The 23892-nt window shown below is 38.6% G+C and overlaps 1 protein-coding gene across 4 annotated transcripts in view; it reads left to right on the plus strand.

The window, feature by feature from the left end:
- The window catches only part of TMEM150C (transmembrane protein 150C), a 68666-nt gene that overhangs the window by 29450 nt on the left and 15324 nt on the right, over positions 1-23892 (plus strand). For 2 of the 4 annotated variants that reach the window (XM_016156249.2, XM_016156250.2), the window contains exons 2-5: positions 6751-7003; positions 21049-21138; positions 22024-22077; positions 22205-22237. In XM_016156249.2, coding sequence (XP_016011735.1) covers positions 6978-7003; positions 21049-21138; positions 22024-22077; positions 22205-22237 — 203 coding nt within the window. In that variant the 5' untranslated portion in view covers positions 6751-6977. The remainder of the gene's footprint in view (positions 1-6750; positions 7004-21048; positions 21139-22023; positions 22078-22204; positions 22238-23892) is intronic. The other 2 variants (XM_016156251.2, XM_016156252.2) reach the window with 1 other exon arrangement.

The following is a 23892-nucleotide window of genomic DNA, read 5'->3' on the forward strand; positions in this document are numbered from 1 at the left end:
ATGACTTCCTCGTCTGTGTTTCCATAGTACTTTATTCATGCCAATTATATAGCACTTATTCTATTATAGCTAGCTCTTTCAAAGTCCTTCCTCCCCCATAGATTATAAGGTCTAGGGTTATTATTGATCTTTGTGTTTCCAGTGCCTGGCATGAAGTAGACATGTTACATTATCACAAATTACTTTTTTTTTTCTGATCCCATGACCCCTTTTCACCCGTTACGTACCCTTTCTTTTTCTCCCTTGAACCTGGCTTCTGGGTATGAATAAATCATCAGAATGAGATCTTACCATCCAAAAGCAATGTTTTCATTGGATTCAAGCTTTCAGCCTCTTCATATCTATCACTCAGGGTTAAAAGAGAGAAGAGGAATATATATATATATAACTGATTATGGAGATTTAAACTTATGTAGTTGTAAAACTGGCTAAACCATCCGCGCAAAGCTGTTGTCTTCACTGCTATGCTAGAACTCGAAGTCCACCAGGAAGACATTTGGGAAGGGAAAGATAGATGAAAAGGGGGCGTGAGGGGTTAGTAAAGGAAAACTAGATCCCACAAGCACACAGTGGAACTCACGAGCATGAACTGGAACCCACGAGGACAAACTGGAACCAAGTCAGTTCTGTCACCAACCTTGATGAAGTAGAAGTCCCACCAGAGAAGCAGGTGCCTCCATCATGGAGCTAAACACTCTCCTGACCCAGCAGTTGGAGGAGCTGAAGGAAGATCTGGGGAAGGGGGAGCAGCTGCAGACCCAGCGCTGCCCCACACTGACGGAGGAGCCAGCAGATAAACAACCATGTGTGGGAGCTACAGAAGCGCCTGCCCCAGCCTTCTGAGTGTAAAACAAAACAGCTCCGAGCATCTAAAATTATTTCAAAACAGACGTTTTTTGTTTTTTCTTTTTAAGTGGCTGCTGCTTCACTTTCACCTCCAAATCTCATGTGAAAATGTCTCTTACGGTTCATCTCACCAGAAACATACAGAGAAAGAAATTCTGGTGAACTTAGTTTAGGCTAGCCATGTTGACACATTATGAAGCCACCACAATATCCATGTATCTAATTCTGAGATACCTAAGATTTATTCTCTGAACTCAAAAATCTGAGATATGGACAATATTTTGCAAAAACAAACAAACAAAACCCCCCGTGGGCTAGAAGTTGAGAGAAACCCCTTCATAGCTTGGCTGGCAATGGAATTGGTTCCAGAAAGATGGATAAGAATTACATGCGGGACACTAAGACATCCCAGGGGAAGCAAAATCATGATTCTCAACAGAAGACCCTCAATCACCAGTGAGAGGCATAATTATGCTGAGTATATTGTCTTTACTGAGGTAAGATAGATTTTAGAAGAATTATTTGCAACAATTAAAAAGCAAAGCCATCTAAATGTAATTAATTAGAGCATCATCCATGCATTATTGTTGAGGAGTTTTGTATGTAGTGAGTGTAATATAAAATAATGGAGTTTAGTGGAATGTGGTAGGCAAGAGCTTGGGCTCGACCACTTACGAGCTGTGTGACCTTGAGCAAGATATTAAATCTCTGTAAGCTTTTGTGTTCTCATTTGCAGATTGGCAATAATACTCTTTATTGCATAGAGTTGTTGTAAGACTTTATCAGAGAATTCATGTAGAGTATTCACCAAAATACTAAGCAATAGTAGTTAACTGTTGCCAATATCTCATCATGGTTATTACCATTGTTGCTATTATTATTATTATTATTATTATTATTATTATTATTTTCCTAGGAAATACTTTCCTGGCAAGTTGATTCCAAAGGCTCATTACTACCTTTGACCACTCAAAGCAGCAGACCAGTGTAGCAGCTAGGATCTAGCAGTGATTGTCAGAAGAACTTTGCCCTACTTGTTTTTAATCCCTTGTCTCCTCAGACCAACCCCAAATACATTCCTGCACATTTCCTGTAAAAGTTCTCTTTCATTTGTCTAAGAAGCGGGCTCTGCAGCTTTTTTCTACTATCTGCTCTACCAGGCCTTGAGCAAAGGTGATTTTAGAGCTCAGGGTGCAATGGCTGGAGCCCCAGACACTGTACCTGTTCGTGAGGTGGTCGCTTGGCCCACTCTCAGGTCCTAGCAGGAAGGAATGGGATGAGGTGAAAGTGAACGTATGGCTTTCCCATGGTAGAGTTTAGGGACTTGTTTTGTGGAGCCATGACAAAACAGACTGATGACCACCCACAGCCATGTGAGTCATTTTGTAACCATAATCCAAAGCTGTTGAGCATTTTACTGCCTGAGAAAAAGGACTGGATATTTCTTTATATTTGTTAAACAATAAAAAAAAAAAGAACAGAATGTTATCCTTTCATTAATGAGCCAATCTAACCTCTTTCTTTATCCTGATTATCATTGAGTTTTCATAAATCTTTATCTCCTATAAATCTTCAGTTTCATTCTCTCTCTCTCCATCTTTAATTAGGTTTTCTGGTTTGTGGCCACTTTAACTGGAGAAAAATCACCGAAGTAGAATTTGGAAATAATGTAGTCCCTTCTGGTTTTATTACTCAATTTCAGTATTGATTAGATCCCCAGACGTACTTTCATTGACATACCCCTCTTTTAAAACAAAATCTATGGATCCTATCAATGCAATAATTCTTTTCTCCTTTACCAAACTCAAACTGGCTATTCCAAATACAAAAATTCCCTCATTGGAATAGCTTAAAGGGTTTCTGTTTGTTGAAAGATGTGAACTGCAGACCCTACCTCAGCTATGTTTTCAAGAATGAGATGTATCAAGCATTCTTTCTGCTTTCACCTCCCACCCTCAAAATATTTCTTGAGTTCATCTGTTTCATGATGTCCCAGCTGTTACCATTTTGGCTCAGGATACCAGTGTGTCTCTCCAGGAACATTGCAGTAGCTTCCCACTCCCCCCAGTACCACCACCATACTGAAATCCTTTTCACTGGTAAACGAAGTTCATCATCCATCATATTTCCATAACTTTGTTCACGCTGTCCCTCCACCTGGAATGGTCTTTAGCTTTGTCTGCCCGGTGGCTTCCTTCAAGACCATCTTAAATGTCACCTCCTCTATTAATCTCTTCCCAGTTTCCTCATGTGGGATTATTCACTCCTTACTTTGGCCTGGGTAGAGCTTGTTTTTATTATGAAAGTTATTACATAGGCGTTTGTAATTATTTCATTGTGTCTGTCTCCTCCTCTAGACAACTTGAGGGCAGAATCCCTGCCTTCTTCACAGTTGTACCTTCCCCACCACACACTATAATAGCTGACTAGGGAACGCACTTTGTAAATACTTGTTGAGTGAATGCAAATACAATATTCTTTTTAAAGGTAGGTATATAAATAAGAAGGAAAGACATAATAAAGAAGACAATTACTTGGATATTTTTCTGAAGAAACTAGAGAAGGCTGCAAGTAACTTGTGTGCAATTTAAAAGAAATGGGCTATTTATTCACAGCTAGAGGATGAAATGCAGGCCTCCCAAGATACACTTCTCTCATTTTAGAAATGTATTGTGTCTACCTAAATGTACAATGCATGTCAAAGACAAATTTTTTTCTTTGAGATACACACACACACACATACACACACACACCATACGTACATCATCTTTGATATGTGTGTGTGTGTGGAGCAAAGAATAAAGTGGTACTTCTGAGATAACCTTAGCTTTTGCAACCTAATTTTGAATTATAGTCATGTTTTCAGTTGTTGTATTTAATAAAGTAGGTCATTTTGATCCGACACACTCTTTCCTTTCATTCCTTTAACATCGTGTAGACTGCTTCAGGACCACTCAATTGACTATCTGATGCCTCTCCAGACAGTACACATTTTGTTTTCATGCAGTAAGATACCAAATTTTCTTTGTACCCCAAATAAACCTAGAAGTGCCTCTTTGGCTTTGTAAATCTATCATTTAACTCATCAGGAAATAAAATACTAAGTGCTACTGACCCATGACCGATTCCCAGAATATGTCCTGTGGTGTTTTATTGAAGCTTACTGCCATCATGTCAGCCATTTTAAGAACATTCAACATTGTGGTCTCTCCCCATTGTTTGGCCTTGGTCAGTTGTGGATTTTAGTGAGATCACAAGGGCAGGGCTCCCCAGGCCGGCTCACCATTCCCGATGAGAGAACTCACAAAGGGGAGTATGATAAGAATGTGAGGATGGTGGCCCCTCCTGTGGCCACCTACCTGTTTCATGTCCTTCTGTGTCTTACATTTCTGGAGAATACTATAAACAAATAACAAATTTAATCCTCCTAAAGTATCATCTATACGTTATCACTAATAAAGTGTTTCCCCATTACCCAAGAGTGTAGTCCCCTACATTCCCCTTTCTGAGTGTGCAGTCCAGACCCCACACAGCCTGGCTGCAGACACCTCCCCAGTGTCACCTCCCACCTCACATTTCTGCAATCGAATAAATGCCCCGTGCATCAGCCCTGCTGCCTCAGCCCCGCTGCCTCAGGGACGGTTCTCCACAGATATTTTTTATTTCCTTTTTAGGCAGGTTCTCTTGCTTGATAGCCTTCCTTTCCTCTCAGCATCTTGCAATTCTGTTCATCATCTAAGACCCCTTAATACCACACTTAAATACCACCCTCTCCATGGACCCTGTCCTAATTACTTCCTAGGGTCAGAATTAATCACTCTTACTATAGTATAGACATAGAGCTTTGTTTTCAATTTATGTGTAGCAATCATCAGGGTTATTTCTTGTACTGTAGTTATATGTGTCCACATTTATGTTCCCTTGAGCCAAGATTCCTGCTTTGGCCTTGCTTTTTTACTTCTTATATCTCCCATTTCCTAGCTCAGTGCTTTTCATTCTTCACCATATATTCATTGAGCACCCTGCTATAGGCCAGGCCTTGTTCTAGACACTGGGATAAAACAGGAAACAAAAGATAAAAATCCCTACCATCATTTCATGAAAGAAGAAAGTCTGCTAATGAAATAAACAGGTAAAATATAGTACTAGGACGGTGCAGGGAATTCTGGAGATAAGAGGTGAAGGTGATTTAAAATGAGTTTTCATGCTATAGGCAAAAAAAAATTTAAAAATAAAGGATTGTAAGCTGACAAGGTCCTTGCAATCTGTGAAGTCAACCAAGGTTGCCTCGCCTAAAAAAATAAATAAATAAAAAGTAAAAATAAAATAAAATGGGTTTTCAGGGAAGGCAGATTTGTGGGGGTAAAGGAGCAGTCATGTGCATTCCGGGGGAGAGCAAAGGGAGGTGCCAGGTGTATCAAGGTCCAGAGTGGCTAGAATCAGGGAGGAGTTGTGGACAGAGTCAAGTGCTCTGCAGTGGGGGCCTGGGTGGTTACCTTTAGCAGGGAGCTGAGCTAAAGAATGCCATGATCTGATCTGTGCTTTAAAAGGCTGTCCCTGGCCTCTGTGCTGAGAAATGGCTAGGTTTAAGATCATTTTTGGATCGGGATTTCCTAGCACATTGAATGTAGGGTATGCAAGAAATTGAGGTGTCTAAGGTCGGCTTTTGGCCTAAGAAACAGGAAGGATGGAGCTTCAGTTAATGGAGAAGTAGAGATGCAGGTTTGAAGGAACAAGATCAAGAGGGTATCCGTGTCCGCTGACATTTAAAGAGACTCACAAATATTAAGTAAAAATTTCACACTTGTGCATATGTGGAGGGAGTCTGGGAAGACATGCATCTAACTGCTGACAGTTAACCGTTTAGGGTGCGGCATCACTGGGGACTTTCACCTTCCACTTTCCAATTTTTAGTTCCACGTGTATACAATTCATAAGTCCAAGTGACATGAGGGGAATGAAAATGCATAAGACTTGGCCTCGCCTCCCGTGTGTGTAAGAAGGCAAAGAGCATAGCTGGTTAGGGTAAGGCGGTCGCACCCAGTGAGTCTATCCAGATTCAACGTCTAAGCTCTCGGCTTTGCAGATTTCTCTCATCATTCACCAGAAGGTGCTAACTCATAATAACAACTTCATAAGACATTTCTAAAATAAAATAGAAATGTATTCACAATGGAGTTAAAATAACATTAATTATCTGCTTAGGGAAATCCTTTCTTGTAAGTAACTTCATTCAGAAATCCATATTATAGGCCAAAAGTGACCTGGCCAATATAGATTTAGAAGGCTACAAGTGAGGATATTTCTGTCAAGCAAGACTAGTTTGATGAATTGCTGTTCTTTGCTATTGTATTGTTTCTTTCCAGAAAACTAACACTCATCCTCAGAATCAAAGCAACTTTTACCCTGTCCAGCACTATGCAGACACATTAAGAATTCTAATGGTTCAACTTTCTCAGTCAGTGAATCTGCTTTTAATTCACACCAGGCAAGGAACAATTCAAGATATTAGGGGGAGTGCAACTGATTTGAAACTTCAAATAATATGCTATAACCTCATTATCTGCAGATGAGCTATTTCTAAAAGAAAACTATTTTCTCAGTCTGTTCTTTGTAAGGGACCAAGAACTGTGAAGGAGAATTATAGGTACCATAGTTGGAAGGGAGAAGGAGCGTCGGCAGGTGGTAAGTCCTGAAAGGCAGAACAGCACTCAGTGTGCAGAAACCGGGCAGCCAGATTCCGGTGAGGAAGGGACTGCTGGTCTAGGTGTGGTAATGGGAATGAGAAGGAGGCACTTGGGAGAGACGACATGTGTGTCATAAGGAATGATTTCCCCCTCCTCCATCCTGCCCCTCCCTTCCACCCTCGGGAATTGGGTGTCAACATCTGATCCATCTTCACAGGGAAGTAGAGATGGGCCACAGAAGGGAGCTGGCATCTGAGCTGTGAAAGGGAGAGTTGGGAGAACAGTGCCCTGAAGAGGTAACCCAGGACCAAAGCCAAAGCACCCTTGGTCTGTTGAAAGACACTGGAGCCTTTCGAGAGCCACCGAGGGGCACGACGGCCTGGGGACAGCACACTGAGCAGTTTAGAGTTCCCGCCAGTCACTACTTTCTGAGACTTGGGAAACATGCCAGTCCTCTTAGCAGCATACTTGTAAGTCATTCAGATGCATTACAGTTCTGCATGCTTAATTTTATTGGTTAACTTACGGCCACCTTTATTGGTAATTTTCCTAAGTTTGCTTCTAATTCTGCAGGCACACTCTTATTAATGCCCTACAGCCTTCTAAGTGCTTAAAATTACCATCAAGTGATGTCAACTGTGGGAACAAGGGGTCGAGGAAGGTAGAGAAAATTGATAATCTATGAGGTCTGTTCCATATGGTTTTTGCACAGGATGCTGTATGAAATGAGAAACTGCATTAGGTCACCTTTCACCAGGTGTGCAGAAGGCAGTTAACTACATTTACAAGTCCCCGGTTTCTGTGGTTTTCATTCTTGTGATGTAGTATTTCTGGGTGTTCAGGGGGTTTGGGTTCTGAGTTGTGGATTGGTTCTTCCGGCCATGGGAAGGATGCAGGCTGATGTACGACCTTCTTCAGTGCTAGTCTGGACTCCACAAAGAAACCTCTGGTCTGATATACATCATGACTTTTTTTTGTCCTTCCAAAGAAGTCATCAGCATAATTTCTAAGAGACTGAAGGATTTCCGTACAAGGTCATATCCTGCTTCACCGAGAGAACATTAAAAGTCTAGTCTGCATTCTCTTTCGGGTTCCTCACTTAATTCCTAAGCAGTCACCATTAACCTGGAATAAATCTGCATTTCTGCTTTCTTTTTGAGGACCACAAATGAGCAGGGATCAGTGATATTAAGACAGTCATTTATAATGATGGACTTCCAATTTTTGAGCACTTGCCATTATGCTTATCAAAAAGCCTTATGTATTAATTTCCTTAATCCTCATGGAAGCCCTAGGGACTAGATACTATGGTCTCCATTGTGTAGATACGAAAATTGAGGCTTAGAGAGGGTAAGCAGTTTACACAGTGTCATCCAGCAACTAAATGGCAGAGCCTGGGTTTGAAACAGACTCTGGATCTAAGACATGTGCTCATGGTTCCAGCTCCATTCTGTGTTCCCATTATAATGGAGAATGGAAAAATTCCTATTTTGGCCATCGTCTCTGGTATAACACATCCACTGAGCAACTGCCAGTTTGTGGGATGAGGAGATCCAGGTTCAGAGTTTGGATCATGTACTTTAGCCTAACTTTTCTCAGCTTTAGTGTTCTAGCACTTGTCACATAAGATTCTACCTGAATTCCCTTCTCAGATCCCCACCTCTTGAACTTACTGGACTTATCTGTCCCTTGAGAATTTCTTGTTTGCTCTGATTGTTTTCATGTTTGGTTGTTTCCCTTCATGGAACGAGGCCTGAGGTGTTGGTGTCAGGATCTAGCAAGGGAGAGTCAGCATTATGAGGAGTCATCATTTGTTTTGGCACTTATTGCTGGGATTGTCAGCCAAAAAAGGTTGTGTGATGCAATTTCAAAGCTGTAGACCAGAGACTTCCACGTACAAGGATTTCATTTTCAATGAGCTCCCAGTCAGGCTGCTTTACAAGGTTTTATGTGTGTTTGTTTTGGCCTTAGGGATAGGAAGGCACATTAAAAAATTGCATATGGCAAAGGATCCAGAAAAGATTCTTTAGAGCTGCTGAATCGGGCATGTTGAGAATAACAATTCTCATCTATAAAATAAAATTAGTCATATTACCCAGTTTTTTTATACTTCTCAGGATGCTGTGAAGTAAAATAAGGCTAACTCTTTAGGGAAAAGTTATGTGCATATATATATATATAAATTTTGTAAAAATTATATATAAAAGATTGGTCACTGCTAAGTGAGGAAGCCATTTCCTGGCCATAATTCTTCCACACACTTAGAGAAAACACCTTGTCACTTGGTATTCTTAGGTATTATTATCTGATGAACTAGGACAGGATTCTGTAACTTATTGTCACCTAAGCATCCAAGTACCTCTCAAGTAGCTCATGGACAGAGCAACTTTGTCCCTTTTTTAGGGAATAATGTGAGGTATCAGAGATGTTTTGGCTGCAACCGACTGAGTATCTGAATCTATTAGCTAGGGTAAAAGGTTCAGCTGCTGTAACAAGAAACCCAACAATAATGTGGCTTAAAAACTAATTTTTTTTTCATGTGATAGTCCAGGGTAGGTGTCCCGTATCAGTGGGAGAGGAGGGGTTCATGACAGCCAGGCATGCTTAACACAGCTTCTTTCTTCTGATCATCACCACCTCAGCCCATAGGAAATGAATATTTTATAGATGTGTGTGCCAGGCCAGGAAGTGGCACGCAACTCTTCTGCTCACATTCATTGGCAGGAGTTTATGGCTACTTCACAGTGCAGAGGAGAATGGGCAGCCAGGTACCTAGCCATCCTTCTAACGTAATGGAAAAAGGGAAGATAGACAAAAGCCCATCCAGCAAATGTACCACCTGTAAGTCCATGACTTCTGGGTGTGCACAGTCTTTTCCATCAGGTTTGGATGTGGTTCCTAATGGTATAGCAATCTGTGAACTGAAAGGCAAATTCTCTCTCCTTCTACATTCCTACTCACATTTGCTATACAGTGGTGGAAGAGGGAGTAGAAAGTCACAATTGAAACTCCCATTCAAAAAAGAGGAGAAAGAAATGCACACAGCAGCTCATGGCCCATAGCGATGCTGGAATCCTGGGAGAGTGAGAAGGCCTGGCAGAGGAGGACATTTCCTCATTGGATCCAGGTTCTGCTCTTCAGGAGTGCCCCCTCGTCCATGCCTCTGTGTGTCCCTTAGCCTTGCCCTTGTGGGAAGGAGGTGGGGGTGGGGTCTTCCTGTTCTATTTCCTCTTTAGCCAAATCTGAAGGGGACCTTGGGAATATGCCTAAGCCCATAACAGTCACAAGGTTTTATTGGCTTGGTTTTACTAATGCAATTCCCTCAGAAACTCAGCTGGCTTCTGATCTATTAACTTCCAGACAGTTCACAGGCTAGCAGTCTCTCCCAAAGTCCTTTCCAAGACATGTGTCTTGAGCCTGCTTTGTTTCTTTGCTTCCTTGCCCGCAGTGCTTCTCTCTCTCAATGTGATGTTGGCTGTGTTGAGGCCTCTGATCTTGTGCTGTTTGAGGTATAGAAGCCATTAGCTTTTCCAAACCTTCAAGGCCCCAAATTTCTAAACTCTTCTTTTTTTGCACCTCTCTTTGCAGATCAGCCTATTTAGACCTGGGCTAGTCTCTTTCTTATAACACCTTGATAAAAACAGCAAATACAGCCAATTCATATTAACATACAGCCTCTTTTGATCATTTCTCCTAAAATTAGAGGCTCGATAGAAATGTGGTCCACCTTCTAAGTCAGATATATCAGGTGACAGTTTTCCTTTTCTCTTTCTTCCTCTTTCTTTTCTTTTATTCTCTCTCTCTTTCTTTCTTCTTTCTTTCTTTCTTTCTTTCTTTCTTTCTTTCTTTCTTTCTTTCTTTCTTTCTTTCTTTCTTTCTTTCCTTTCTTTTCTCTCTCTCTTCTTTCTTTTTCTTTCTTCCTTTCTTTCTTTATTTCTTTTTTAAAGAATCAGGAGTCTTTCTTAGCACAGACCAGATTTGCATAAGACATTTTCCTTGTGTTTATGCTTTTTTTTTTACATTGTGGTAAAATAACATAACTTAAAATGGATAATTTTAGTGATTTTAAGTGAAATTCAGTGGCATTAAATATATTCACATTGTTTTGCAACCATCACCACCATCCATCTTCAGAACTCTTTTCATCTTGCAAAACTGAAACTTTGTACCCAGTAAAAAATAACTCCATATTCTACCTCCTCCAAGTCCCTAGCAACCACCATTCTACTTTCTGTCTCTCTGAATTTGACTACTCTAGGTATCTTACATAAGTGGAATCATACTGTTTTTGTCCTTTTGTGACTGGTTTGCTTCATTTCTCATAATGTCCTCAGAGGTCATCTATGTTATGTCATGTGTCAGAATTTCTTTCCTCTTTAAGGCTGAATAATATTCCATGTATGTCGATACTACATGTTTTATTTATCCATTCATCCATCAATGGACGTTTGGGTTGCTTCTGCCTTTTGGTCACTGTGAAAAAAGCTGCTATGAATATGGGTCTGCAGAAATCTCTATGAATCTCCATTTTCAGTTCTTCTGAGTGTATATCCAGTAATGGAATTACTGGATCATGTGGTAATTCTATGTTTAATTTTTTGAAGTACCGCCATCCTGTTTTCCACAGCAACTGTACCATTTTACATTCCCAGCAACAGTGCACAAGAGTTCCAATTTTCTACATCATCACAAGCACTTGTTATTTTTTGTTTATTTTGTTTTGTTTTGATAATAGAAATCCTAATGTGTGTGATGTGATACTTCATCTTTTTTGGATGAGTTTTTAAATTTACTTTTTATTATGGGAAAATATATATAACACAAAATTTGCCATTTTAATCGTTTTTAAGTGTACAATTCAGTGTACAATTATATTCACAGTGTTATGTAACCATCACCACTCTATTTCTAAAACCTTTTCATTACCCTATTGATGAAGTTTTTAACAGGAAGTTAGGCATTATGACAGTTAACCCCTAAATACTTCAGTATGCATCTCTAGAAAATACAGACCTTTTCCTAATAATATACAATACTATTATCATGTGAGCCTTCAGTCACATTCCAGTGAAGAGAACTTATGCACAATACCACAGATACTTGAAAGGGAGGCTGCTAATTATAGTATGGTTAAGTAACCACTTGCCTAGTTATAATGGAAGAAAGGAGAATGGATTTTGATGCTGTACCAACCTACAATATTAAAGCGATAAATATTTAATTGATTCACATTACAAGAAGTTTGGGGCTGGCAGTATCAGGAATTTGGTATAGTTTCTCAATGATGTTTTCAAGGAGTCTATTCTTTCTACCTTCTGCTCCTCCATCCTCAGTATGTTGGCTTTGGGTCCTCATGTATACTGTCTTGTGGTTATATAATGGCTACCATAATACTGGGTATCAGATTTTCACAACAGTATTCCAAGTGAAAAGGAGGAGAGTGGGCAGAAAAGAGGTTTTCTGTTATTAGGGATGTAAATTCTTCCCCTTGTTACTTAGTAGACTTCCCCTTGTGTCTCATTGGCCAGATGCAAAAGAGTCTGGAAAGATGCTCAACAAAGGAAAATGAGATGGCCATGACTGACTTACACTAGTCATGACATGTGTGCCCTTAGGCTTAACACACTGCTGCCTTGAATAAAACTAGACTCTGTTAGCTAAGAAGAAGAGGAAAAATGACTATTAGATTGGCAATTATATCTGCCACATGTGGGGAACATTTTTTAATATTATTTAGGAGGACCTTGGCATAGAAACTCTAAGAAGATAGCAAATTTTGAAGTCCTGGTAGAAGGGACTTCCCTCTGAGATTACTCCATGAATGATGTTAGGACAGTGTGTTCCATCTATTTCTGAGAAAAAGAATCCTTTGGGCCACTAGCTTGAAAGTATCCCTCTAAGTCACCTGTCAATTGAATGAAGGTGATTGATTTTAGAAATCAGGAAAATATTAGGAAAAACCCAGTCACTATTGGTTCATCATCATATTTTTTAGAGATGGTGATATTTTACAGAATCTTTTATTAATTAATACATTGTATCTTCATAGTGCTCATGAAAATTATTTTGGGGCAACATTGGCCTCATGGATTAAATAATATTGTTTATATTATTAGAGGAAGCCATATAGTCTTAGGGTGATATCAGGTCACTCAAATCATCATGCTTTCCCAATCTTAGCATTCAATGAAAGCAAAATTTTAACTATCAGCATAATGAGTTTGTTGTATTGCAGATGTCTCCATGATGGTTTATATCTGAGAGCCTATAAACATTTTAGGAACAAAACAAAACAAATAGTTCTCGTCATTACTACTTATAATTGTAAATGAATTACAGAATAATACAACCCATTCGTATTTGCCCATGACACACATGGAAAATAACTTAAGATTCCCAGAAGGTTAAAAAAAAAAAATCAAGAATGCTGTTGGTTCACAGACACTGTGACAATCATGATCATTAGTGAGTGACTCCATTCCAGCTGGCCCTGAGAGCAGAATGAAAAATTGCTGTGGCAGGCAGCTCATTTCCTAACAAATTGCAAAATGAAAAAAGATAACTAAAGACCCCAAATGTCACTTGCAGTGGAATATAGTTAACATTTATTGAAAAGCCATCAAATGCTAGGCACTGTAAGCAGTTTAAATGTATTTCGACCTTCATAAAACCCTCTGAGGTGGTTACCATTATTATTCCCATTTTACTGATAAAGAAACTGAGGCACAAAGAGGATGTAACCAAGATCACACAGCTAGCAAGTGGCAGAGCTAGGGTTCCAGACCCTGGTAATCTGGCTCCAGAGTTTAGGAACTCTAGCTGCCTCTCACCGTTACCGTAGGGAGTACAAACTCCTACTAATTCCTAACAAGCAAAGCCTTTCCAGCCCCAGAAAATATTATCTTAATCTTTGTGACTTTTCACAGTCATTATTATAAGTAATTTCTCACTAATAAAGTTTTTGAAACTGTATATGAAGATGATCAAATAGTCTTTTTCTTTCTATTTATAAATTAAAGGAGTTTTACCATTGCCTAATAGAATAGAAAGTTTGTTTTTAAGGATTATCGTTGATAACAATATGCTATATTCCTTGACTTCAGTAGCTTCATTAGCTTCTACTATAAGAACCATCTGTTTGACACTTGAAGATGAAATTATAAATAATTATATGACCTCAAGCTAATGTGGGCTCATTGTAACACTTCATTTGCTTCTATGAGATTGTAAATTTCCAAGCATCCAGGTATTCTCTAGGGCATTCCCAGAGAAACAAATGTCAACAGTGGGAGCCACTGCAAACCTTTGATACAGTTCATTTTCTCTCAGAGGAGGAATGAGAGCCTCAGGAATGTAGGCCACAAAGGGAGCAAGGTGAAGACTGGGATTTTCAGCCTCTGACTCAGTGTTGAGGGGTCCTCACTATGCAGTCTCACTCCTACCACATATTGGGTAAAAGAGAGTGAAAATTCCTCAAACTTTGATATTTATTAAAAGTGAAGAACACAAGATAGAAATCTACAAAGAGTTAGCAGTATTGGCTGTCTAGGAGGATTTAAGCATCTGGATAACAGCTTTGCAGATCGTTTGGATAAATGATAACATTTGGATGAGAGTCTTCCAAACAACATCTAAATGCCTTAACCCTTTCAAGTAGGTTTATGCAATTCTGGCTCTTTTCCTTCTTCTGTCAGAAACTCACTAGGTAATATTGTTTTAGATATAGTTTACCATTTGGGACAGGAGAACAATTATCTTAAGTATTTTATTGTGAAATATTATTGAAGGATTAACAACAATGGAGTAAATATTACACAGAATAAAAAAGAAATGTAACTCAGAATGCAAAGGTAAAACTGTTTGGGAGTATAGAATATTCCTTCCTTCTCCCCTTTTCCTTGAAAAGGTAAATGTAGTCTCCTAGCTTGTAGGTACCATGCTGATAAGGGAAAAAGTGGAACTTGTCCTTACTAGGAAATTTAAGTAAAATTTGGATGACACTTTCTAATGTAACAGGAAGCTATGGACCACTTTATTTTAGTGGTATCTGAAAGGATGGAAGAGAGAGAACTATTTCTCACTTTTAATTTTTAATTCTCAGATAACTCTGAGGCAGTCGAGAGTTAATATAATAGATTATTCATTTATTCTTTGCAGAAGTACTTCCGGTCGAATATCTGAATTTGTCAAGTCAGAAAGCTGAGAGAGTCTTATGAAACCAAACCTAAATCATACGTTCATCTCCTGGCACCTCCAGGAATCCTCCTCCAGCACAAAGAGTGGAAGCACACCAATGTCATTTCTCTACTGCACCTTCTGTGGTCACATTATAAGCTGAGTATGTGTAAAAGAAGGACAAATAGGTTATTTTGGACAAGAAAAGTATGTGTAACAGAGTCCCTTCTTTGGTTAACTCAGTCCTACCATGGAGGGAGAACAAAGTAAAAAGACCAAGATATATCAGTTGGTGCACTGGTGCACATAAACCAGAAACTGGTCCTGAAGGAACTTTTCGCTGTAATCTTCTCTTTTCCATGATAACTCAAATGTGGATAGGAATGTGAAGTAGGTAAAGGTAAGGAAGCTTTCCCCATCTACACACATGCACTTACACACACACACACACACCCCCTTCGTTGTTCTTTCTTAGGCTCATACTTGTCAGATACCAAAAGAACCTGGCATGGGAGGGTATATTATGGAGAAAGATATGTTCTTCATTATAGACTCTTCTTTTACCACTTCAGAAGACTAACTTTAGAGCACCATAAATTTCCTGATCCTTGTCAAAATAATTTATAAACTATTTATGGTCTAAACCAATAAGACAATAGAGACCTGTAGTTTAAAAAGGCATAACCAGATGACAAATGTAAATGTCAAAAGTAAAATTATAACTCTTTTAGAGAAAATTCTTTTAGGAGAAAATCTTCAAGATCAAGGGCTCGGCAAAGCGTTCTTAGGCTTGACATCAAAAAACACAGTTTATAAAAGGAAAACCTGGTAAGTTGGATTTTATCAAAATTTAAAACTTTTGCTCTACAAAAAACCGTGTTAAGTACCAAGACTATTCAGTGGGGAAGAGAGTCTTTTAAATGAATGGTTCTGGTTATGAACATGCAAGCAAAGTTACCTAGCACCATATATAAAATTTAACTCAAAATGGATCAAAGACCTAAATGGGAGGAGCTAAAAGTACAAGATGTGTAGGATAAAACATAAGAATTAAAGCCTCGTGGATTGGATTTGGCAATAATTATTTGGATAGAACACCAAAAGCATGAGCAACAAAAGAAAATATATACATTGGACTTCATCAAAACTAAACTTTTGTGCATCAAAAGATACTATCAATAGACTGAAAAGGCTGTTCACCTAGTGGGAGAAAATTTTGTAAATCATATACCTGATAAGAGATTTATATCCAGAATATATAAAGAACTCCTACAACTCAATAGTAATAAAAAACAAACAACCCAATTTTAAATTGTGCAAAAGACATTTCTCCAACGACTATATAAAAATGACTAATAAACACATGAAAAGATATGCAGCATCACTAGTCATTAGGGAAATGTAAATCAAACTCAAAATGAGATACCACTTTATACCCATTAGGATGGCTACTATAAAAATAAATAAATAAATAAAAATAAATAAAAAAGTTTTTAAAAGCAAGTGTTCATGAGGATATGGAGCAGCTGGAACTCTTGTGCGCTGCTGATGGGAATGTAAAATGGTGCAGCTGCCATAATGGTTCTTCAGAAGAGCAAACGTAAAATGACCATGTGACCACCAAATACTAGCAATTGCACTCCTAGGAATATACCCAAAAGAATTGAAAGCAGGTACTTGAACAGATACTTGCACACCTGTGTTCATAGCAGCATTATGCACAATAGCCAAAAAGTAAAAACAACACAATCATCATCCATCGACCAATGAATGGATACACAAAATGTGGTGTATACATACAATGGACTATTATTATTCAGCCTTAAAAAGAAATGAAACTCTGACATACAATACATCATGGATGAAACTTGAAGACATTATGCTTAGTGAAATAAGCCAGACACAAAAAGACATATACTGTATGACTACACTTATTTAAGGTACCTAGAATAGTCAAATTCATAGATATAGAAAGTAGAACGGCGGTTGCCAGGGGCTAAGGGGAGAAGGGGATGGAGAGTTACTGTTTAATGAGCACAGTTTGGAATGATGAAAAGTTCTGGAGATGGATACTTGTGATGGTCACACAATGATATGAATGTACTTAATACTAGTGAATTGTACACTTGCAATGGTTAAAATGGTAAAAATTTTATGTTATATATACTATACCTCACACGAAAATAAATAAAAATAATTTTGTTTAAAAAGACCTTCTTAAGAGGATAAAGCTACAGACTTGGGGAAATATTTGCAAACCACACATCTGAAAAAGGACTACTATCTAGAATATATGAAACACTCTCAAACTGCATTTTGTTCTCAACCATGAAAACAAAATTGAATTGAAAATGAGTAAAAGACATATACAGACACTTTACTGAAGAGGATATACAGATGGCAAATAAGCACATGAAAAGATATTCAGTATCACTAGCCATCAGGGCAATGCAAATTAAATTATATCAGATGTTGTATCACTACATACCTATCAGAATGGCTAACATAACAAATAATGATAACACCAATTATCACCAATTAACACCAATTACTTAGCGATAACACCAAATAGCGATATCACCAATAGTGATAATAGATGTGAAGAAACTGAATCAATCCTACCTTACTGGCAGGAATGTAAAATGGTACAGCTACTCAGAAAAAACAGCTCATCTGGTTCTTTCATAACTAAACATGCAATTACCATATGACCCAGCGATTGCAATCTTGGGAATTTATTCCAGAGAAATAAAAACTATGTCCACACAAACATCTGTACACTAATATTCATAGCTTCTTTATTTGCAATAGCCAAAAACTTGGAACAATTTAGATATCCTGTAATCGGTAAATAAACCAACTGGGTACATCCATACCATGGAATGCCACCCAAGAATAAAAGGAATCATACTACTGATGAACACGAACCTGTGATGAATCTCCAAGGAATTCTTAGATGAATGCTTCATAAAAAAGTCAACCCCAAAGGTTACGTACTCTATGATTCCATTTGTGTAACATTCTCGAGATGACACAATTATAGAACTGAAGAAAGGATTAGTGGTCGCCAGAGGTTAGAAAGGAGGGTTCGGGAGTGGGAAGTAGGTGTGGTTTTGAAAGGGCCACATGGGAGACCTCCGTGGTGGTGGAACTCACCTCCCATGGGTTCCCCTTTTGGGAACGTCTGTGTGTTCTGTGCCTTGACTGTGGTAGTGATCACACAAATCTACACATGTGGTAAAACTGCATAAAACTAAATGCACACACAGAAAGGAGTGCATGTAAAACTGATGAAATCGGAACGAAGTCAAAGGATTGTATCAATGTCAGTGTCCCGTTGACATTATACTACAGTTATACAGGATGTTACCTGTGGGGAGATGGACCGAAGGACATCTGTATTATTTCCTACAACAGCACGTGAATTTGTGATTTTGTCCCCCTGAAAAGGGCTTAACCAATGTAAAAACCCTGAAGAAGCACCAAAGTAGTTCCACTGGAAGCTAATAATACAACTATCTATAGACTTGTTCTTTTCACTTCGCAAGGCATCTCTTTGAGTTAAGAAAAGGCAATTTCATCTATCATTAGTCAAGGAATATAGTATGATTTTCCCAGAATTTGGATTGCCCTATGAGAATTAAACTAGTAAAAATAAAATAATTTAGGAGAATAGCCGTTAGCCACCTTAGATGCTTCCACAACAAAATAAGAAGAGCAATACGTAGTGAAAGATAACCAAAGACTGGAATCTCAGGAACGTAGGCCTTCAATATGTGTGCATGGTTAAGGTATTAATTATTGCTTTTGGAGAGCCATCTGAAGAAAGAAACTATTCCTATCAGGAAGGGCATCTGCATCCTTCTAGAAACGCAGGAGCCCTGAGAAGAAAGAGTTAAGCTGTCCTGAGCCCTGCTTTGGAGGGAGAGTACATTGTTCTAGCACAAGCATTGATCTCATTGGCACAGCTGCCACTTACAGAACATGTATTATGTGTGATGTGCTTTACCTGCATCATCATTAATCCTTAACACAACCCTACAGAATAGAAGTTACCTCCATAATTACACTAAGGCTTAAGACATGAAATAACTTGCCAGACATCAGCCAGCTTGGTGAATGGCAGAACTGGGTTTCAGTCCTATGCATTGCCATACTATTTCCATTACTATTTGCCATACTGTTTCCATTAACTACCTTTCTTTAAAGGATATTAGCACATAAAGCTATTGTAGCTTGAGGGCATGGTCTTAGAATTATCCTGTTAACTCTTTTCACTCTACTTTCCTGCTTCCAAATTTTGATTTCCCATGTAGACATTTCTAAAAGGGGAGTTGTGTTTCTCTGTGTACATGAATAAGTTGGCATTATGACTTATTCACCAGTCTATTTTTAAAATGGCTAATAGTCCTGAGTGCTTCTGGGACTGGTAATTCTGAGCTGGTTTAACCTCCGAGGTACTACCATCCTGTAGGGCCTCAGTCTTTGATGTCCTTCTCCTTCTCTTCGAATTCAGCAATCTTCACATAGCAAGATAGGAGAATGGTGTTATAGCTTTAAGTAACTGGCCCAAGCCCATGGAGTCAGTTATTGGCAAAGCTAAGGTTGAGAACTAGGTCTCCTGACTCTTATTCCAGTGAAACCATTTCGGTTATGCTCATCCTGCAGCCTGCTTCAGGGGCAGAGCTAGCATAATCTGATTTACATGCTCAATATCCCTATTTTATTTTTTGTACTCCTTCTACAACTTAACTGCTAATGCAATTATTTTTGTTAGCATAATTGATAGCTTTATTATGAGCTCACAGTTTTCTGGACATAAATAAATGGACACTGACTAAACAAATTCTGTATGCTTAAAATACGCATCATTCTCCCATACTATATAAGCTGAATGAGCATGTACCACTGGTTCACACAATAGTTTTTATATTTTGTATAAACTGTTACATAAAGATAGTTTTATTGATTAGACCTCACCTCGATATTTCTACCACCTGGTATAGTACCTGGCACAAGTGGGTGTCAATACTTTTGAACTGGATTGGATTCAATTGGGTTAGATTGGATTAAATTTATTTAAAGTGTCTCTAATATCTTTCAACTTCCAGAGTCTGTCATTTATTTAATACCCCTACCCAGATAGGAGTTTAGACTATAGCACGACTTTTCTAAGACACATTATTAGGTCAAAGTGTCTGTCCCCAGACCTGAAAGATCTACCTAATCAGGGAACTGAGACCTTCCTGATAACCTTGCAGGCTACCATGCTAAAGGAAGGGCCTGTTCTCTCTGTTCTCAATTTTTGGAAGGCCCAAGGAATGTCAGCAATATGAAAGCAGATATCACGGAGGTGCTCAGAAATGTGACAGTGCTGGTTCAAATGCAGTAAACAACTTTTTGCAGTTAATTATAAAACTCAAATTAACGAGCAGCACTTTCTCCCTCGTGGTGCCATTTAATCCCATATTCTTCTACTTGTCAGGTCACCCGTGGAGGTCACCACAGCACTTTATTTTCATGGATGGAACAGGTGTTTTTTTTGCCTTAAGGATTGTTGGCATCCAGTGTCTCAAAAAGATTTCATATGATGGTTTGGGACAAAAAAGTAAAGTGATAGTTATTTCTTTCTGTACCAATAATTTTTCACTTCTGAAGTTTCTGCTTTTCACTTTAGTTTGGTGGAAAATTTTTTATCTATGTATTTTCGCTTTCACATATAACATCCAAAATACTTGACATCTGTTTTTTTTTTTTTCATTGTGCTTTTGTTGGAGCTAATTTAAAGGTATACATGACACATTGTTTTCCAGGGCATTCATTTTAGAGTCTTCTGAGATAGTTGCTCAATAACATGTCATGAGAAAAGTTCAGATCTGCCAAGCGTTTGTCATTTCCTCCTGCATTGCTAATTTATTTAGTAACCATTTGTTTCTAACATTCTTGTCTGCCAAGCTGTAGACATAGGTACATGCTGGATCCATAGATCCATAAATCTATAAATATTTATAAAAGCACTAAAAGTAGTTTGGCATTTGCCTCTGTAATCTAGCTCTTCTCAAAATTCTAACCCAAACCCTTTTGTCCTTTCTTAAATACGTCAATGCTTGTATTAGACTAAATGTCATTATGAGAAATTTTCCATCAGTTCTTAATTAGGATTCTGGAATATTTGAGCTAATGCTAGATGGCAGTCGTCCATGTTACCTGCTCAAGGATTTCCCACATGTGTAGGTGGCAGTAATGATACTGATTTGAATCATGGTTTCATAAAATGTAATCTTTTTCAGCTAATCCTCATTTCTGCCTTTGTCACCAATACCTGTTCGTTTTATTTCAGGGGTACAGGCATGGATGGGAAGAAATGCAGCGTATGGATGTTTTTACCTCTTGTGTTTACTCTGTTTACTTCAGCCGGATTGTGGATAGTGTGAGTATGCTTTTATTTATTTATTTACTTACTTACTTACTTACTTATTTACTTATTTACTTATTTAAGGAGGGAGGTTCACTGTAGATAAAAATGTTAAGTTTTGATAGTACCTGGCATGTCTGTATTTATAAGTCCTTTAAAATAATGTTTATGAATTCAGCCTTGCTAAAGTCCCCATTTCTTCTCTTCTTCTATTACCCAAAGTAAATAACAAGAGTGAGTAATAAATTATGCAAAGCAGATAGTGAAGAATACTAGATTTATTTTGTGTTCCTGTGTTCTTTCAGTAATGAACATTCTATAAACTGGTGGTATGGGTTCATTATTTGCAAGATTTGCTAATTTGACACCAACATGCTAAGGATTCCATTCATAGTCCAGGTTTTTTCTCTCGTGTGCATGACTGGGTCTGCTGTGTTTATAAAATGGATATCATTACACTGGAAGTCTTGGCTCATCACAAAACATTCTCATATTTGCTTATTTCAAGTACTATGTACTTGTAGAAAATTATTTTAGTTCCTTGTAGTTCATTAAGAAAGGTGGGCACATGTTCTTGAGAAATTAGAGATTTTTAATTCAGATTTCAATTTGCCCAAAGTTCTAAGGTCTTATTTCTTTGTTTTCTAGTTTTTAGATTATAAAGATTGTCATTAATTTGAGGGATGTTTTGAAAACTGAAGAAATATTATTAATAATGACATTTGAGCTTCAAAAAGCTGAATTATCTATAGATAAAGCACTGCAGTAAAAGAGCATTTTCCTTTTTGGGAAGAAAACGAATATGATTTAATGTGATTAGTCTAATAAAACTGGGAAACAAATAATTCTTTTTTAAAAAATTTCTTTGTTTTATAAACTTTTGTTGTTATTTCTTTATAGATACTTTATAGCTGTGGAAGATGACAAAATTTTCCCATTAAATTCAGCTGAAAGGTAAAGTTTATCTCTGGGTAATTAATTGTTCATCAATAGGCCTAACAAAAACTTTGTCACTGGTGAGGTTAAACTGTGCACAAATGACTGTGCTTTAACCTGAGCTTCTATGTCTTCTTTTATCCAGGAAACCTGGTGTGAAGCATGCACCATATATAAGGTAATTTGATAATTTTCTTCCAATCTGTTAGATCTTAGGAAAAGTTAGGAGGGTGTCTTAGTTAGGGCTATTTAACACAGTAGCATAGACTGGGCGGCTTATGAATAATAGAAATTTATTTCACACATCTCTGGAAGCTGGAAGTCCAAGATCAGGGTGCTGGCAGGGTGGAGGTCTGGTGAGACCGCCATCTTCTCATTGTATCCTCACAAGGCAGAGAGAGACAGAGAGCTCTCTGGGGCACCAGGTCTCTGTCAGGCATTGATCTCACCCTTTGAAATGGAGGTGGAGGTAGCCCTTCTCCCAAGGTCTGGGCCTCTGGTCCTTAGGTGGGAGTGGCAGCCCTGGCCATCGCTGAATCAGCTTTGGGGATCCTTCTTTCCTTGTCTTAAAGAATAGTGTGTGATCGCAGCCAGAATGGTGATGGTCCTGTCCAGTGAGGTCTAAGAAATCCAACAGTCTTCCTTCATTTTGCCCCATTTTTTGTTTCCTTCAGTCCTAGCTAGCACTGCCTAGATGAGCAACCCCATCTCTATTCTTAGTTTTCTAAAGATGGTTGGTTAAATCCTTGTTTTACAAACATGTTAATCTCCTTATCAAAGAGTTGCTTGGCCACGCCTTCAGTGTTGTTCTCTTCCAAACATGCTTTGAACTGGATCTCTGAAGGGGGAGCATCTCCTACACGCTCGTGGTGTGCATCCGGGGGTTATGGACCGCGACTCCACCTGGGGCGTAAACCCAGGACCTGCTGCGTGTAAAGCAGACATGCTAACCACTACACTATGGAGCCACTCTGATTTTCTCACTTTTTTGCAATATGAGTAGACTGAAAATTTTCCCAATCTTTAAGACCTGGCTCCTTTTTGCTTTACGATCTCATGTTCAGATCATTTTTCTCTTCTCACATTTTACTGTAAGTCTGGAGGAACCAAGCTGCTCCTTCAACATTTCGCTTAGAAATCGTCAGCTAAATATCTAATGTCCTCACTCCCAAGTTCTACCTCCCACAAAACATGAGAACACGGATGCAATTCAGCCAAGGGCTTTGCCGCTTTGTACAAGCACTGCCTTTACTCTAGTTTCCAGTAGTGTGCTCTTCATTTCCATCTGAGACTTCACCAGAATGGCCTTTACTGCCCATTTTTCTACCAAGTTCTGTTTAGGATTACTTAGATATTCTCTAAGAAGACAAAATCTTTCTCTACAGTGCTCCTCTTTCTGAGTTCTCACCAGAATTGCCTTTAAAAGTCAATTCATGGTAATATAGGCTTTTCTAGCATGTACCTCAAAACTCTTCCAGCCTCTACCTTTTACCCAGTTCCAAAGCCACTTCCACATATTTATGTATTTGTTACAGCAGTACCTCCATTTCTGTTTCAGCCAATGTGAGCTGCTAAATAAACGTACCATAGACAGGGTGGCTTATAAACAAAAGAAATTTATTTCTCACTGTCTGGAGGATGAAAGGTGCCAGCATGGTTGGGTTCTGTTGAGAGCCCTCTTCTGGTTTGCCAACTTCTTACTGTATCCTCCTTACCTGATGGAAAGGGGATGGAGAGAGGCCCCTTTTATAAGGTCACTAACGCCATTCATTAGGGCTCTACCCTCATGACCTAATCTCCTCCCAAAGGTCACACCTCCTAATGCTATCATAC

Source organism: Rousettus aegyptiacus, unplaced genomic scaffold (genome assembly GCF_014176215.1).
Source record: "Rousettus aegyptiacus isolate mRouAeg1 unplaced genomic scaffold, mRouAeg1.p scaffold_m13_p_10, whole genome shotgun sequence".
Lineage (NCBI taxonomy): Eukaryota > Metazoa > Chordata > Mammalia > Chiroptera > Pteropodidae > Rousettus > Rousettus aegyptiacus.